This window comes from Zingiber officinale, chromosome 8B (genome assembly GCF_018446385.1).
Source record: "Zingiber officinale cultivar Zhangliang chromosome 8B, Zo_v1.1, whole genome shotgun sequence".
In the NCBI taxonomy this organism is placed as follows: Eukaryota; Viridiplantae; Streptophyta; class Magnoliopsida; order Zingiberales; family Zingiberaceae; genus Zingiber; species Zingiber officinale.
The window spans coordinates 101235846-101254476 of NC_056001.1; the positions used below are offsets into that span (position 1 = coordinate 101235846).

The window sequence follows — 18631 nt, forward strand, 5'->3', positions numbered from 1 at the left end:
TACTACATTTTCAGCTCCTTTCTTATCCCTAATCTCAAGGTTGAACTCTTGCAAAAGTAAAATCCACCTGATTAACCTAGGTTTAGCGTCCTTCTTTCCAAGTAGATACCGGATAGCTGCATGATCAGTGTATACTATTACTCTTGATCCCACTAGATAAGATCTAAATTTATCAATAGCAAATACCACTGCCAATAATTCTTTTTCTGTAGTAGAATAGTTTACTTGGGCTGCATCAAGTGTTTTACTTGCATAATGGATCGCATGCAAAATCTTATTTCTTCGCTGTCCCAAAACTGCTCCTACAGCAAAATCACTAGCATCACACATTATTTCAAAAGGAAGATCCCAATCAGGTGCTTGAATGACTGGAGCTGTTGTAAGAGCACTCTTAATTTTATTGAAGGCTTCAATACATTCGCTATCAAAACAAAACTCAACATCTTTAATCAACAGATTAGTTAATGGCTTGGAAATCTTTGAAAAGTCCTTAATAAAGCGTCTATAGAAGCCAGCATGTCCTAAAAAACTCCTAACTCCTTTTATATTGATGGGTGGGAGTAATTTGTCTATTACTTCCACTTTTGCTAGATCTACCTCAATACCACGCTCTGAAATTTTATGCCCCAAAACTATCCCTTCCCTAACCATAAAATGACATTTTTCCCAGTTCAACACTAGGTTTGTATCTTCACACCTTTTTAGAACAGTAGAAAGATTTGACAAACAAGAATCAAAGTCATTCCCATAAACTGAGAAGTCATCCATGAAAACCTCCATAATTTTCTCTATTAAATCTGAAAAAACTGCCATCATGCACCTCTGAAAAGTGGCTGGAGCATTACAAAGCCCAAAGGGCATCCGACGATAGGCAAAGGTACCATAAGGACAAGTAAAAGTAGTCTTCTCCTGGTCTTGAGGATGAATCGAAATTTGGAAAAAACCAGCATATCCGTCCAAGTAACAAAAATAAGAATGTTTAGCCAATCTTTCAAGCATTTCATCAATAAATGGTAAAGGGAAATGATCCTTCCTTGTTTCTTTATTCAACTTCCGATAATCAATGCACATTCGCCACCCCGTCACTGTTCGTGTTGAAATTAGCTTATCTTCTTCATTCTTGATAACAGTCATTCCTCCTTTTTTTGGAACCACGTGGACTGGACTCACCCATGCACTATCCGAAATTGGGTAAATAATCCCCGCATCAAGTAGTTTAATCACTTCCTTCTTTACTACCTCTTTTAAATTTGGATTTAGTCTCCTTTGATGCTCAATTGAGTTCTTGTACCCCTCTTCAAGTAAAATCCTATGCATACAGAGAGATGGACTAATCCCTTTTATATCATCTATTGTATATCCAATGGCCTTTCTATGCAACCTTAACTCATCCAACAGTCTCTTTGTTTCAAACTCATTTAACTGAGCACTAATTATAACTGGATAAGTAGAATTCGGCCCAAGAAATTCATACTTAAGATTTGGGGGTAATGGTTTAAGTTCAAGTTGAAGTGGTACTATTTCTGGAAAAACTGGCTCTTGTTCTATCAACTTAATCTCCTCCTCAGCCAAGCTTTCTTCTAACAACTCTTCATTGTCTAAAGACAGATCTTCCTCCTTATGATCACCAAGACATACCCCCTTTTCTGTTGAAAATGCTTTTTCACCAAATGTTTTTGATAATGATGCACAACACCAAGGAAATAATGTTTGGAAATCACTTTGATTTAAGATAAGCCCTTTTTCAACATCATCCTTTCCTCTAATGATATCCATTGTCAAGAATGAACTATCCTGCTCTGCCCAATCATTGGAATTTTGCGTGATTCTGCCAACTATCTCAAAAGTTTCTTCTAGACTTTTTTTCAAAAATGATCCTCCAGATGCTAAATCCAGTTGATTCTTATTTGAAAAAGAAAGCCCAACATAGAACAAATGCATAATTAACCATTTCTCAATTCCATGATGTGGACATAACTGCAGAAGAGAAGAATATCTTTCCCAGGCTTGGTACAATTTTTCTCCATCCAATTGCTTAAAATTTAAAATTTGACTTCTCAAATAAGTAGTTTTCCTTGGAGGGAAATATTGGTCAAGGAATTTTTGCTCTAACTCATCCCATGTTCTGATACTTTGAGACTTTAGAGAATTGTACCATCTTTTTGCAGCACCCTTCAGACTAAAAGGAAAAGCAAGCAGCTGAATAATATCAGATGAAACTTCTTCGTATTTCAAAGTACAACAATATCTATAAAACTCCATCAAATGGGAATAAGGATTTTCAATCTCTAATCCTCCAAACTGAGTTTTCTGAACCATGGAAACAAAAGATGGTTTGAGTATAAAATTTCTTGCTTGTATGTTAGGGTAAACAACTGCTCCCATTTGTTTTGCAGACTTCGGAGCTCCATAATCTCCTAGTGACTTGCACGCCATGTTTAGATATTCCTGTTCTTCGATTTGCCTTTGCAGAATTCTTCTTTTATGGAAAGTTCTATCAATCTCAGGGTCAAAAGGAAAGAATTCCCCTGCAAAGTTAGATCTTCGCATACACAAGAATAAGATAGCAGATATCAATTCGACACAAAAAGGAAAATAGAAGAATCAAAAATGCAGAATTGAGTTTGTACAAAAAGAATTAACAAGAAGTGAAAGTTATACAAGAAAGTAAAAAAAAACAGAAATCTAATGATTAGTTACAACTATGCAATATGAAAGGAAAACAAATGTTATGTTTAGTCTAACTCAATTGATAATTCCTAATGTTATAGCGCAGTCCCCGGACACGGCGCCAAAAACTTGTTACGCTCCGCAAGTGTACGGAAATGTCGCAAGTAATATAAAAGATTATCGTATCCACAGGGACTGGAATAAGCACTAGAAATGTCTCAATGCGAATTAGCTAAACCACTATCCAATCGTTTCAAAAGCAAAGTAAAGGTAAACAAATCTAATATTAGAGATCATCAAACAAGAGTTTAGTGTTTTGGGTTATGATAAAGGGAGATTCTAGGAGTTTCGGTTTCTTTGTAAGATTTCTTGAATGTAAATGGTTCACCAATTCTTATTCCTCAATTGCCAAGCATGTAGAAAGTTGTCGGTTCCCTCTTGCAATAGACAACCGGCTAAGGACTGAGAAATGTATCTAAATAGGATTAATTAGATATGAACCTACGTTGTCCTTACACAGAAGCGCACCTATTACTATGCCTTCCTCGGATATCAACATAGAAGCCCACACCTTATTAATCTATAAAGATACAAGAAGCTAATCATAGAATCCATCCTACTCTCTTGAATATTCCTATTTCCTCTTCAAGATTATCCCTCAAACGTCCTTACACGGGCTTGCACCTGTCACGTGGATCCCTCGGATGATCGAGTGAGAGTTTATCCTTACCAAGTCCATAAGATATCCAAACAATCAATCAAGAATGAGAATTAAGCACAAACCACCATCAATCATTCAAGATCTAATTGATACAAGCAAGATAATGTCATTGAAACAAGAAAATGGCAAATCCATGAGATTACATCAATCCATCATACAAATACTCCCTTAATCCTAGAATACAAGATCTACTCCATGAATCGAGAAGAAAACCCGAAAGAATAGAGATTACAAGCATTCCTTGAATCCCCAATCCAAGAAAACAAGAAGAGGGAAAAGAGAAAACCAACTAAAGAACCCTCAGTAGCCAAATGACCCTAGAATCAAAGAAATTGAGAATACTCAAATCTTGCACTAGGAATACCAAATCTTGCTTTCTCCAAGGTCACACCCAATAGTTAAATAAGAAATATTTATGGACAGGGAAGAGATTCAATGCCAATATTTAATATAGGTCCTAGACAGTAATGAGATTACTCTAGATAAGATGCTCCAAGAACTACTGCGTCAATGTAATGTAGACAGCTACCATGCTAGGTCTCTGGAAGTCTCACACGGCCGTGTAGATCCACACGGCCATGTAAGGCTTCTGCTCTGGTTGGCTTCAAATCTTGACACGGTCGTGCGAGGTTCACACGGCCATGTCATCTTCCTCTTCTGTTGGTGCCAAACTCCACACGGCCTGAGCTCCATCCCAGTGCATGGCCGTGTGAGGTACACGGCCTGGTGCTTTCTCCCTTTGTTTCCTCCAAGGCTTGCCCAAAGATGTAAATTCTTCACCAAATCGACTCCTGCGTACAGTAAATGCACAAAAAGCAGATCTCCGAACCAAAAGAGTAAATATGCTAAAAGGAAAGCTGGAAGTATAAAAATGCATAGATCAAGCATGCTCAAAGTATGTAAATGTGCGTAAAAACATGCATAAAAGAGTATATAATCTACGCACATCAATACCGCTCATTACTTATGCTTCTAAATGGGTTTAGGAGTATTGCCAACGTTATAAGAACCTATAGGGTCACACACAAAGGATAATTAGATGGAGATTAGGTTCATATGATGAACCAAGAGGGTTAGATTCATGTGATTAATCAAATTGCATTAAGAGTAATCCTAATTGTACTAATTGAGTTGGACTCAAGTTGATTCATGTGTTCAATGAGTCTAATTTAGATTATGACTCATTGAATCAATTTAATTAAATGAATTAGATTCATTATATTGAATTGGCTTGAATCAAATGGTTGGATTAGATCAACCATGGGAGTTATAATGTCAAGTTTGACTTGACTTGAGAGGAAGAGGAAAAGTCAAGTTTGACTTGACTTTATGCCACATCATTTATGAGTTGGCATTAAGTGGCCAATAATGGTGTTACACATCATCATGTTTAGAACATATGTGTGTCACCTCATGGAGGTTACAAATCTCCTTCTCATTTTAATGGCCACATTAAATGAGAGGAGGTTACAATAGTGGCCGGCCACTTATTGTGATGAATGGAATTCATTTTTCATTCAAGGCATTTTATTCCATCTTCTTCCTCTTGCTCTCATTCTCTTCTCCCTCTCTTCCTCCTTGGCCGAACACTTCATAGGTGCTAGCACACCTTTTTGTTTGGCCTCTCCACCTAGTTTTGTTCGTGTGGATACTTCTAGAGGATCGTACGCTTGACGATCTCGAGATCCGACGAACCGTTGGACGAGCGGGATTGCGAAGGGCATCGCATCGAGGGTAACTTCCTTCTCCTAGTGTAGATCTAGATGTAAGAAACTCATACTCGTAAAAATTTTTTGTTTTATTTTACTTTACACGGATCCGGTGGTTTGGGGTTCGGGGTTTCCGCAACGCGAAAAAGCAGTTTTTGCGGCCCGAAATTCCCAATAAGAAATGACCTAACTGGAGGTTAGGCAATGAAAAGTCTTAACTAAGGCTGGAGCAATCGATTAAGCTATTTTTCTTCGCGAACAGAAAAGTTTTGAATCGATTGAGGCAATCGATTAAGATTTTACCAATCGATTGAAGTCTTTTCCATGAGAGAACACAAAGTGCAATTAAGCAATTGATTAGGCATCTTTTTCTCTCATAAACAGAAGTTTCGGAATCGATTAACTTAATTGATTAGAAGTTGGTAATCAATTGATATGATTCACTAATCGATTAGACATATAAAAAAGAGTTGTTCTGCATGTTTTGAATAGTTGATCTAATGTTGCAATCAATTGAAGGTAAAACTAATCGATTAAAAATTGTAAGTCAGGTTTAGAAAAAGAGTTTTCGTGAAGGCTTGAAACAGAAAAATGCTAACGTGATTCTTAGAAGTTTTAAAGTAAAGTACTTTGGTATGGCATACCAAAAAATTTAATATTTTTCTCACCTTAGAAATTGTCATATAAATAGTATTGTCAAAATAATTGATCATTAAATCGGCAACTACTACATACCACTGATTTTTTTTTGTATTTATTTGGGTCTTTGAAAATCTAAATTATTTGGATTTTCTATTGTCACCCTTACGTTCAGAACCAAGAATTAATTATTTGGGTAAGATTTGTCAGACCCATGCAATAGTGCAATAATGCAAGGGTGACGCTAGAGAATCCCAGCAATAAACTACTGTAACGGGCTTCCCTATGTAAAAAATTATTTTAATTTAATATTATACTTATCTTAGTAAAAGAAACTAAGAAAAATATATTTTTTAACATCGTCGGCCTAAAATATTTATAGAAACTTTTTTTATCATAGTATTGTCAATTCTAATATGTGGGACTAAAGAGAACTATAATTTTTTATATAAAACAACCAGAGAAAATTAATGATGAGAAAAATTCATAATAATACATTGTAGCTGAGTCTCGAACTCTAGATCACTGATTATTTCGCTTGTGGAATTACTAATAAACCTTGGAATTATTTTTAGTATGAATACAAAAAAGGACAGTAACATAAATTCATTTTAAGCTTCACCAAAATTAGTTAGTAAAGGGGGAAGATTTTTAATAAAATAGTAAGATAAAAAAACACTTTCTATATTTTGAAATAAGTTTCTTATTTGTGAATATTTAAAAATGAAAAACATTGATGCAAAATATAAATAATATCATTACTAGCATTTTAAATCTTATTTTATAATTTCAAAAGCTATAACTCTAGATGAAATCAAATAAAAATAAGACAAAAATTCATTCAACATGTTTTCAAATAATTAAAAAAGATATAGGAGAAAATGAATTTAAGTAAAATTAATACTATAGTTAAAGATTTATATTTGATTTATTATTATTATTATTATTATTATTATTATTATTATTATTATTTTTGGTGTATTCTAAGACAACATATTTGAATATAATATTTCATATTAAATAATTTTCGCATATATTTTTTCACACATGATTTTTAAAGTTGTTCTAAACATGAACAAAATATGAGAGCAATTTAATATCACAGTTTTATTGTTGATAATCATTTGTAATAATCATTAATATTATTTAGGCGGATTATATGGCGATACATTTGAAAATAATATTGTTGGGATTATAAAAAATATATATTATACATGTACATTTATATATTTAGATTCTATAACCTCTAAAATATCATAAACATTTATTATTAATATTTTTAAATACCTTTAAAAAAATTAATTTAACATCAAAATTTTCAAATGGGTATGTTTCTATTTTATTATTAAAATGCATCGTTTTTATTTAAAAATGAATATTTTCGGTGGTAATTTAATATGGTAAAATATATATGTATTTTTAATCTTAAATAGGGGCACATTATCAATAAATAATATAATTGCTGGTATTATGATATTAATTACACTTTTGGTTATTTCGAGAATGACAGCAAACTTTGGGGGGTGCTTTGAAAAGTACCCAGATCAAAATTGGACGGGCAAAATGAATCTTATCAGCGTTGACTAACTCGCTCAAGGTCCACGACGAGCAGCCGTAAACCACGAAGCCTCGAAGGCGGTTACCCTAGCCGGCTTCCGGTCCCGTCGCCATGGGCGGCCTTTCTTCCGCCGATGACCTAGACCAGCTCCTCGACAGTACTAATACGCCTTTTCTCTCTCACGCGCGCGTTCAATTTCTTGATTTTGTTATTGATTCGGCGTGTTTTCTTTGTTTCAGGCGTTTTGGACGATTTCTCCCAGATCGATCTCACTCCCTCCCAGAGGTAGTCAAATTTCTTCTGTTCCCTTTGTATTCACGATCGTTCAAGTCTTCGCTCATCCAAAGCGATCTTTTTCTTTTGTTTGTTTGTTTTATTGTCTGGAATTCTTCTTTGATTTCGGTGCCGTGATGAGATTGATAGGAGCGATCGCAATACGGATGGGAGAGTGGGGAAGGGTGCGTCTCCGTCCTCGTCGTCTTCCTCACCACAAGTAAAGGGATTGGGGATGGGCCTGCCGGACCCGGGCGCGAGGAGGAAGGGAAAGCAGAGGATCCCTCCGAAGGGATCCCACGCATCCGAGGCACTGGAGAAGCTGACGCAGGAGACGCGTGAGGCAGTGAGGGGTTTGGAGTCCGCCACGAGAACCACCAATATCCCCGAGGGCGCCAATGCTGAAATGGTCGAGGAGTTCGTCAAGCAGTTCGAGGCTGAGATGGCTGGCTCCCAGGTATGCTATTTTTATTTTATCTTCTAAAAATTTTGAGAAGGTAAAAAATGTCAAAACGATTGTTCCTGTGCTCTATCTTTATATTTCTTTATTATTTTCAGAACCATCGATAGCTGGGAACTTCGTTTAGCAAATCATCAACTTTTTCAGTGAATGGAATTGCCACTTTCTTTACTTTATATTGTTTGGGTTGTTGTAGTGCTGTGATTTTCCTGCATCAACATTTGCTTAAACTTTGGTGCTCTTGTGATTTTCCTTCATCAACATGATAGTACTACTACTGATTACATATTTGAGAACTTGTCTGATGAATGAAACAACTAATTATAGGCTTGAAGGCTCATTTGATCCTATAATAAACTTCAAGTTGTCCCAGACCCACCCTCAAGTACTAGTTTTTTTTCTTCTTTTTCAAAACACATTTTTTGTACTTAGGTTTTAATTTTTCTATTGGAAACTATGATCTGATCCAATGGACCTTTTACCATCCTTAGTGGGATAACAAACTTGGCAACCTTGCCCATGAAGGCTTCACCACGAAGTCATTAGCTTTTTGATAAACTATTTCTGCATGGCATACGGCCAAGTAAATAATTGGCTCATCCAATTTTTATATTTACACGTTGAACTAGGGACTGAATGGCGATAATTCTGTCATACCCTGTATTTATAACGTATACTATCTGCTGTTTACATAGTAATTTTGATATCTACAGCATTCTACTTTTGTGGGTGGTGCAAGGAACTTACTACAGAAAATCTGTTATTCCCAACATTTGTGTTTTTTTCAATTATATTGTATATACTGTTTGAAGTATTGAACCCACAAAAAATTAAAATCTTATTTTGAATGGTAATATTTGTGAAATCTTGAATTGCTAAACTCCAATTTTTACCCCACAAATGTCAAATTCTAATCAAGCACTCCTATTAGGATTCAAATTAATGAGTCAAAAGTAGTCCAACTTGTTAAATTTTTGTTTGTTTATAGTATCCATGACATGAAGAATAAGAATTACAACACAATGAATATGCTTTGATTTGATGTATAAATGATTTGAAAATGACATTTCTGTCTTCCAAAATTTAACATGCAGAGTAGGTGGAATATAATGAAAAGAAAAAAGTGCTTAATGAGTTCAGGTTTAAATTAATTTGGTTTGGATTTATGTTAATTGAGTTTGGATTTAGATTTAATAAGATTTTAATCCAATTTCAACTTTGTGATTCAATTAGTCTCATCCTTGTCACGGCCAATGGGATTTCGTGCAACTATTTTCTAAATGTATCCTTTGATAGCAATATAGGTTTATTAGTCTTTAAATAACATTCCTTCTAAGTTCTAATATATATATTTTCCCTACTGTTTATTGGCTGTGATGTCCTTACACTCAGCTTGTGTCTTTTGTATAATAATAACTGATGTGGAATCTAATGACCTGATACAGATCGTCTTTCTCCATTATACAGGATGTGGAATCTATAGTTGAAACTATGATGCAGCAGCTTTTGTCCAAAGAAATTCTCCATGATCCCATGAAGGAGATTGGAGAAAGATATCCAAAGTGGTTGGAAGAGCACAAAGATGTTCTGAACAAGCAAGATTATGATCGTTATAGGCACCAATATGAGCTTATATTGAAGTTAAATGAGGTTTATGATAATGAACCTGAAAACTTCTCCAAAATTGTTGATCTCATGCAAAAAATGCAGGAATGTGGTCAACCTCCAAGTGATATTGTTCAAGAACTTGCTCCTGATCTTGATCTAAGCAACCTTGGCCAGTTGTGAGTATTCCAGTTTACCTGTTTGTTTTCCTACCTAGGTTTGCTAGTATCTACTTCCGTGATGTACTCCATGACCATATGTTGAACTTGGAGAACTGAATGATCTGAAATTTATAGGCCATAGAGCATTTTACTGCTTCAGAGGTGTATATGATGCACACATGTTCACGCACATGCTCATACACTCATATTGCATGTTTAAATGTGGATAATTTATTTTATTGTTCTTACACATCAAGGATTTGACGGAACATTTGCAATCTGGCATATTTCTAAAGTAATCTAGTTTTTTCCTGATATGATTAAATTCCACAAGGAAACCAGGGATGATCATATGCTAGCAGCATCCTGAGATCGAGTGCTAGATTTAGGTAACATTTCAGAAGTCTTCTTGAAGATCTAACTTGATATGCCATCTTTTCATGTTTCTAACCTCTTGGAACTGATTACTCTTCAAGATTATTGCCACTTAAAGCTTTAAAAAGCCTAGCTTCAACTTGCACATTTAGTGTACCTGTAAGATCGATCCTTTAAACCTATGAGTCTTCTCTGCGTACTAGATATACAGCTGTCAACTTCATGTTTTATCAATTTCCATGATTGTATTGCAGAATTAGTGGACACAATCTCTCATCTTATTTAGTAAACAAGCTTATGAAACAAATCCCATTTCTTTGAATTTTTTACAATTTTCAAGCAAACTTATCATTCCATATGGCTTAAACGTGATTATAATTTGCATCCTTCTTGATTGTTACTACTGCAGATCCCCTGATCAAATAGATGCTGCAGCCAACTGTTCTATAATGTGAGGACGTTATACTCTGGAAAGATGAGCTTGGTTCTCCTTCCACTCATATATTTAATATTAACTTTTCCGTTTTAATCAGCTTTTCTCCATTTTCTTCATATCCATTTTTTGTTTGTGCAATACTAGAAACTATTAAAATTCATCCGAGTTTTTTTTGTAGAATTGTAGTTAAGTTTATCTGTCCTCTGCTGGTTGACCAATTATTGTTTCTGTTCGTAGTAAATATTTCTTCACTGATTCATCCAGACAACTTTTTATTATTCGATTTTGTTTCTGTAGTATCCATTTAAGTTGCCCTCGTCTCTAAGTTTGAGCAGTGATTGTGAATTAATTGAATTATTTTTCGTTATTAAAATAGAATAAATTGAAGAAAAAAAAGATTTTTTATTCACGTACGTCGATTATTATTTCATATGCATGCAGCTACATCGTGCAGCAGGGACTGCACTGCCATCTTCCAGCTACCGGCGAGTCCCTTCACTTGCAAATGAAGCCGGCGGGCACCTTCTTGCCGCAGTAGTTGAGAAGCAAGCTAAGGCTGACCGGCAGGTTATGCCGGATCCCCAGCACATTTGCCCTCAGCGCAGTGCACAGGCAGACCGCCGCCTCCAGGTCCACCAGCCTCCTCAGCAACCCGCAGCACGGCATCCCCGGCTGCTTCCCCAGCGTCACATTCAGCAAGCCCTCGAGCACGTCGGTGCAGACCCCCAGCTTGAGGGTGTCCATCGGGCATGTCCCCACTGCCGGAGGCGGCGGAGGCACCTTGATGTCGCAGTTGTCGGTGCACGCAGCAATAAGGCTGAAGGAGACAAGGCTCAGGGCGAGGAACAGAGCAAGCGAAGCAGAGCACTTGAGACCTGCCATGGCTGATCAGATCCTTCCTCACGAGCTAGCCGCTGCTTCTGTGGTAACCCACGGCAGCTGAATCGGGCATTTATAGGAGGAGATCGGTTGATGCATGCAGCGCATGTGGACTTGCTGACGGCAATATATTTAAGCTTCGGGTTTGGACTCTGCCTCGCCGCTTGTAGAGGAAGGCATTTGACCGGCGAGCTAATTAACTCAGATGCAGCGGTTGCAACGCTCGCTTTGCGTCATCAGCTCAGAGGTGATGATGAGGAGCTCCGGATAGTGCACAGCGCACCTACGCCAAAAAGTAAACTCTGGAAGCTTACAAATTAGATGAGATGGACCCACATTCAATTTCTTGAGATGGAACCAAAGGAAATCTCGTTTCAACATGAGTAAGGGGTTCTTCTCCGACCCAGTCTGGTACGGCCGGAGTCTTCGGCAGTCGGTTGATGTAGGTCATAGAGGGAGGGAGAAGGACAAATGAGGAATGATTCGGCTGGGATCCAAACTGATTGATGCGGGTGGAGTTCGGAGAGTTGCAGAACGATAGGTCAACAATGAGGAAGAGGTGGATTGCCGGACTGGGATTAAGATGTCTTCCTGACAGTTGATGTCCCGTGTTCACATGAAGAAGGTTAGAAGGGAGATGGCCGGAGTCTTCCTCATTTGGCCATATTGATGGAGAGAGAGAAAGAGAGAGAGGAGGAGGAGGAGGAGGAATGATCCGATTGGGATCGGGACGGATTGATGCAAGCATAGAGCTTGCATAGATCAACGACAGTTGCAGAACGATAGGGCAACAATGATGAAGAGGTGGACTATCGAACTACGATTAAGATGACTTTTGAGTAGTTGATGTTTTGTTTCTGGAAGAAGATTAGAAGGGAGCCTAGACAAACTTAGCGAAACCCCTTTGATGTTTAAATCAGATCTCAGAGAAGAGAGTAGCGAATAAGTGAGATAGTATAGAATAATATATATGATCGTTTGCAAGTAAGAGGGGTGGATCATGTGTAATTTTATTATTTTTTTCTCGTTTTAAAAGGGCTTATCAAAAGTCAGTGCTTAGCGGAAGAAAACAAAGAAAAAAAATAGAAGAACTAGCACATAGTCGGTTACTTAGTTTGTAGTTCAGCGACTACTATTTTAAGGCTCACGTCTCCTTGGGACGTATCCAACAGGCAATCCACTAACAATCGAAATATCGAATACAAATGAAGAAAGTGTAATAACTTACACTTATGCAAGAACAATAATGAACAATTTAAATTGTTACCAACACTTGTAGCTCGATGTAGTTTCGGTTCTTGCCGTAGGAGCTTGATCGAGCGTAGATTCAACATAGTAAGGTCGTGACATAGCAGTTGCAAGGAGATGACGTAGCAAAATCGAGTTGGAGTTGGTAGAAGAATTGATGTTTAGTGTTCTAGCTAAATGCTCCTTTTATGCTACATTAGGAGCACCTTCAATGACCCAGGGCGTCTTAAGTGAAGCTCATCCGATCCGAGAACTTTACTGTTTATCCTCATGGGGATGCCTCCAATTGGATGAGGGTGCCTCCAATGCTTCGAGGTTATGTGCTCTGAGGTGCCTCCAAGTCATCTGATGCACCCACATAGCTTAAATTTCATCATCGAATTTTATTTGCTATGGGACACCTCCAGTCATCCGAGGCACACCTAGTATTTTACTCAGGGTTCCCTCCTTCACTTGAGGCGCATAGAGTACTGTTCATCTGAACTTGATTTTCTACTCTAAGTTTTTGCAAAATATATTAATTCAAATAAGGAAATTATCTGTAAAATAGAGTTAATCCAAATAATAAAAATTATGAATTAGATACTGTCTTACTAAGATCATGATCTAATCTTTGGTCTCAACTTAGATTTTCAAGTTGGGTATAATCTCACTGGGATTTATCCTCACTAAATCTATCTCCTCCAGTTTCTTATCTAATTTATCATTTGTAGAGTTACTTAATGTTTGATCTCTGGTATTGCTGATCCAACTGAACTTCTGTCAGATATCTGATCCTCTCTGACCTATCTGAACTTTCTGTTAGTTATCTGATCTTCTAAATCTAATTGGATTTCAACCTGGTATCTGATCCTTTAGAGTCATCAAGTCCTTAGTCTGCACACTTGGTCCAAACATTAGAAAACATATAATTTGTAGAGTCCTTAGTCCTCCCGTTTCTTACCTAATTTACCATTTGCAGAATTACTTGATATCTAATCTCTTGACCTATCAAGTTTTGTTGTCAGATATCTCATCTGGACTTTAACTAGTTGTCTAGTACTGTTAATTCAATTAAACTTTTATCATATATTTGGTCTTCTCTCATCTATCTGAGTTTCATGCCAGTTATCTGATCCTCTAAATCTAATTAGACTTTAACTTGGTGTCTGGTCCTCTAAATTCATCAAATCCTTAGTCTACATATTTGGTTTAAATATTAGAAAACATATAATTTAACTTTAACCTTTTGTTAGGTATAAAAATTTAAATTTAATTATTAGTGATTCTACTGCTAATCTTTCTCTAACTCAGGTTAAATTTAGTAAATAAATATAGAAATATAAAATAATAGCATGATTTTCTTAAGTAAAATAAGAGCATATTTTTCTTAAGAAGAAACAAAATATAAAATATTAAGCATGATTACTTTATTTTTGTGCCATGATTTTACTTGAATTATTTAACCTTTAATCTGTTATCCTCCCCTTAATATACATCAAAACATACCAAGTAAAACAGACAAGTAGCAAATATAGTATAAGCAAATAAACATCCATAGCAAAAAAAAAAAAAAATTATCTTGATATGCATTTTTAAAGTTAATGATGCAATATTCAAAAAATTTCCATCCATAATAAAGAATTTTGCACGTTTTAAAGAATTTGTATGATCAAAATGCTTTAAAAAATAGTGTATGTATAATATTTTGAATTTGAAAACAACTTTGTAAAAATATGCTACGTATTCAAAGTCTATTAAAAAAATTTCAACAAAGTAGATTTTCATAAAGAATTTGTAGCATAAAAATTTTGTAACGGAGAATTGTTAACAAAGTTTTGAAAGTTGGCATAATTTTTTTTCTCAAAACTTGTTTTTGAAGATCATAGAAGCATTTTTAAAGAATTTTGAAGGTAATTATAAATATTTTATAAGAGCATCTTCTGAAGAATTTTTGAAGTAATAATGAATCTAATACTTTTCGAAATGTAGTTTTAGATAGGATTTTTCAATATATTTTCAAAAGTTGAGAGAAGATTTTTCAAAAATATAGGTTTCCCTTATCGTACATATTCTTATGACAAGTGTTTAACTTTAAACAATATATCCTCGAGTATAGGCATGCATAATTTGTAAAATAAAATATTTATCAAAAATATCACACTATTTTCAATTAATTAGCATATCAATCGTACGAAATTTATAAATATGGTAATTTTATGAGTTTTGAGAGATACTTCAATGATTTGGCTAAGGTAAAATTTTGATTTTTCATTATTTTTAGATTAAATCAGATTTATTCCAATTAATTTTAATTATAAAGATTCTTGGTTAATTAATTTAATTTTAAATTTTGAATTAAACTTGGATTATTAAAATTTTGTTATTTTGTATTATTTAAAATTTAAATTAGAATTGTTATAAACATAGAATTTTTAATTACATTTGAATTGATTAATTGATTTTGTATTTGGGCAAATTAAAATTATTTAAATTAATTATAAATAAATTTCAGATAAATTAATAATTAATTTCATATTAAGTTAAATAAAAATTTTGGATTAAAATTAAGTTAAATTTAATATTGGATTAAAATTTAAATTAATTTCAGAATAATTTCGGATTGATTTTTAATTATTTTTGAATTTTATATTAAATTAATATTGATTTCGTATTGAGTTAAGATTAATTAAACCAATTTCAAAATGAAAAAATTAAATTACTATTATATTTAAGTTAATTTTATATTAATAATTAAGTTTGAATTAATTTAATCAAGTTAAGATAAAATTAATTAATTTAATTTCAAATTAATAATTAATTCAATTTAAATTAATTTGATTAGTTAATTTAGGATTAGTTAAATTGATTAAAATTGTCTGAATCTAATTTAAATTTAGATTAATTAATTTTATTTGAGATTAAAATTTTTTAATTTAAAAATATTATTATTTAATTAAAATTAATTAGTACTTTTGAATTAAATTTATTTGTTAATTTATAATTAATTAAAACTGATTAATTATTAATTAAATGATTACTTTTGGATTTAACTACTTAAGTTAGATTAAGTTAAAAATTAATTTCGTATTTAATTAATTAAGTTATATTTAAATGAATTAATTTTGGATTACATATAATTAATTTCGAATTAGGTTAAATTTTAAATTAAGTTTACAATAATTTATATTGAATAAATTAATTTTGGTTTAATTGAATTTATAGTGATTAATTTAATTATTGAAAATGGAATTAATTGTTATGAAGTTAAAATAATTATTTTGAGATTTTTGTATTAATTAATTTTTATTCTAATTAAAGTTAAATATTATTTGTATTAATATTAATTAATATTCAGATTAATATTAATTATTAATTATTTTCAAATTAATTTAATTATTATTGTGATTAAATTGATTTATTATTAATTAAATTGATTCAATTAATTTCAATTAAATATATTATTTGATTACATATTAAATTTGGTTAAAGAAAAATTGTTTAAATTAATTGAGGATAGAATTAAGATTGATTAATTAATTCTTGATTTCATATTAATTAGTTGATTAATTAATTTAGAATTAATTATACAAATTAATTAATTATTGACTTTTGGATTTATTGATTAATTAAATTTTTAATTGAGTTTTGAATTAATTAGAATTTTAATTGAGTTTCAGATTAATTAGTTTTAGGTATTAAGGATTAAATATTAGGTTTAATTATTCAGTTTTAAATGTTTAGTAATTAAGTTTAAGTTAATTGAGTTTGTGTTTATTAATTATTTAAAATTGATTAAGTTAGATTAGAATTAAGTTTTAATTATTAATTAAGGTTGATACATAGGTTTAAGTTTAACATTATCTATTATTTTAAATTAAGTTTAATTTATTAATTATTTTAATTAGTTAATTCGTTTAAATTTATCTCACCATTTCTAGGTTGTTAACTTGGTAAACTTAATAGTTGGGGGAGATGACTTGAGTTGTTTTAACTTGTGTTGGATTTAGTGTAACTTTAGGCCCACCAAGCAAACTTTCTTGAATAAGGTTTCAAGTTATGGTAAGTCACTTGGATATCATTAAAATAACCATGTACCTAAGACAAAGCTTTTCAACTAATCTTGTCTAAAGAATTTAGTACTTAACCTTGGTTTTAACTGAAATATCGAAAAGAATTTAAATATTTCCATAATAGTATGATATTGTCCACTTTGGGGCTAAGCTCTAAGGGTTTTGTTCTTAGGCTCTATCCAAAAAGCCTCATACCAATAGAGATATCTTTTTCTTATAAACTCATGATCTTTTCCATGTGTTTTCAATGTGGGACCTTGTTTGTAACTTTCCAACCCTAATAATCCCTCATTCAAACAAAGGACCACAGGGTCCTCCTCATGATTTTTCATTAAGTGGATTTTTTTCATGTTCAAATTCTTGGTAATTATTAGAAATCGAAAATAACCCATGAAGCTTATTTATCCAAACTATTTTCGTGGAATTTTCTTTCGAAGTAATTAAATGATTCATGGTTGTATGTGAATAGAATTTGTTTATTTTTCCACGATATGTGCCATTCAAAAGAGGATCATATGCTTTTGGCAAGTATTCTTGTTTATTCTCATCGGGTCACTCTTGACCTACTCAGGGCCTCCTCTCAAGCATCGGGTCACTCTTGACCTACTCATGGACTCCTCTCAAGCATCAGGTCACTGACCTACTTAGGGTCTCTCCTTCTTCGTTTAAGGTTTCACCCACGTGGTTTGATCTTGGATCATGGCTTTAGCTCATGCTTCTTTCGGTGGTTAGTCCGGTGAAGAGCGACCTCGCTTTGATACCAATTGAAGGATAGAAAATAATTTATATATCTCTATAATGGTATGATATTGTCCACTTTGGGCCTAAGCCCTCATGGTTTTACTCTTGGACTCTACCCAAAAGGCCTCATGTCAATGAAGATATCTTTTTCTTATAAATCCATGATCTTTCCCATGTGTTTTTAATGTGGGACTTTGTTTGCAACCTTGCAACCCCAACAATAATAAGTTAAAACTATCCCTGATTTATCTAGTCCTAGTTATCCAAGTGGGTAGGTTATATTTTTGAGGTTTCAACTAATTTGATGCCTCCCTCTGAATCATATACTCTTTGTTTTGTGTTTATGTAATAAATTTCACTTTTAGGTATATAATATTGATTTTGTCTTACTTGCTTGGTTAGGTAAGCTTTCAGAACACATACTTTGGTTTGTTCCTTGTTTTGACTAACAAGTGAAATGAAGATTTTATTAGTTGAGCTAGATTTGTATTCGAGTTCGAACTTGTTGTTCATAGTTCTTTGGGATCCAAGTATTATATCTAGGTACTTGGATTTGTGGTGAACTTTCCCAAAAATTCGCTGAATTTCTCAACTTCACATTTCAATATGGAATTCTCTTCCTCAAGTTTTACAACTTGAGTTGATTCTCTATGTTGAACTTGTTTAGTTGAGTAGATCGAGGTAAGTTGTTCTTTAAGGTCTTGATTTTCCTTAAGGAAAATTTTAACTTGTTTCTCAGATTTTGTTAATTGTTTATTTAAGCATGTAGTTACTTTAAAAAATTTTACAGTTAATTTAAATTCTACCTCATTGGAGCCTTCTAAACCGTATATGAATATGTGGTTTGACTTATATTCAAACTCATCTTCTTAGTTTGATTCATTTTCTAACTTGAGTCTGGTTGCCATCAACACCAGGTAGTTTGCTTGCTTTGGTTCTTTAGTATCCAATTCTTCTAAAGAGGACTCGTCCCAGGTGGCTTCGAGTTTCTTCTTTCTTTTTGTCTTCTTGGACTTGCCTTCTTTCAAATTGGAGCACTCGTGCTTGAAGTGATCCTTCTTGTTGTATCCATAGTAGGTGATGCTTGCTTTTGTGTTGTTGGAT

At 33.5% G+C, this 18631-nt stretch overlaps 2 protein-coding genes across 2 annotated transcripts; one reads left to right on the forward strand and one right to left on the reverse strand.

Moving 5' to 3' along the window:
* Positions 1–7304: 7304 nt before the first annotated feature.
* On the forward strand, positions 7305–10885 carry LOC122016933 (peroxisome biogenesis protein 19-2-like). Its single transcript, XM_042574370.1, has 5 exons — positions 7305–7454; positions 7537–7582; positions 7721–8027; positions 9498–9814; positions 10581–10885. The coding sequence occupies exons 1-5, from the start codon at positions 7409–7411 to the stop codon at positions 10624–10626; spliced, it is 762 nt and encodes a 253-aa protein (XP_042430304.1). The 5' UTR covers positions 7305–7408; the 3' UTR covers positions 10627–10885.
* A 104-nt stretch (positions 10886–10989) lies between these two features.
* LOC122016934 (14 kDa proline-rich protein DC2.15-like) lies at positions 10990–11489 on the reverse strand. Its single transcript, XM_042574371.1, has one exon. It carries the CDS (start codon positions 11487–11489, stop codon positions 11103–11105), a length of 387 nt encoding a protein of 128 aa, XP_042430305.1. The 3' UTR covers positions 10990–11102.
* Positions 11490–18631: the final 7142 nt, after the last annotated feature.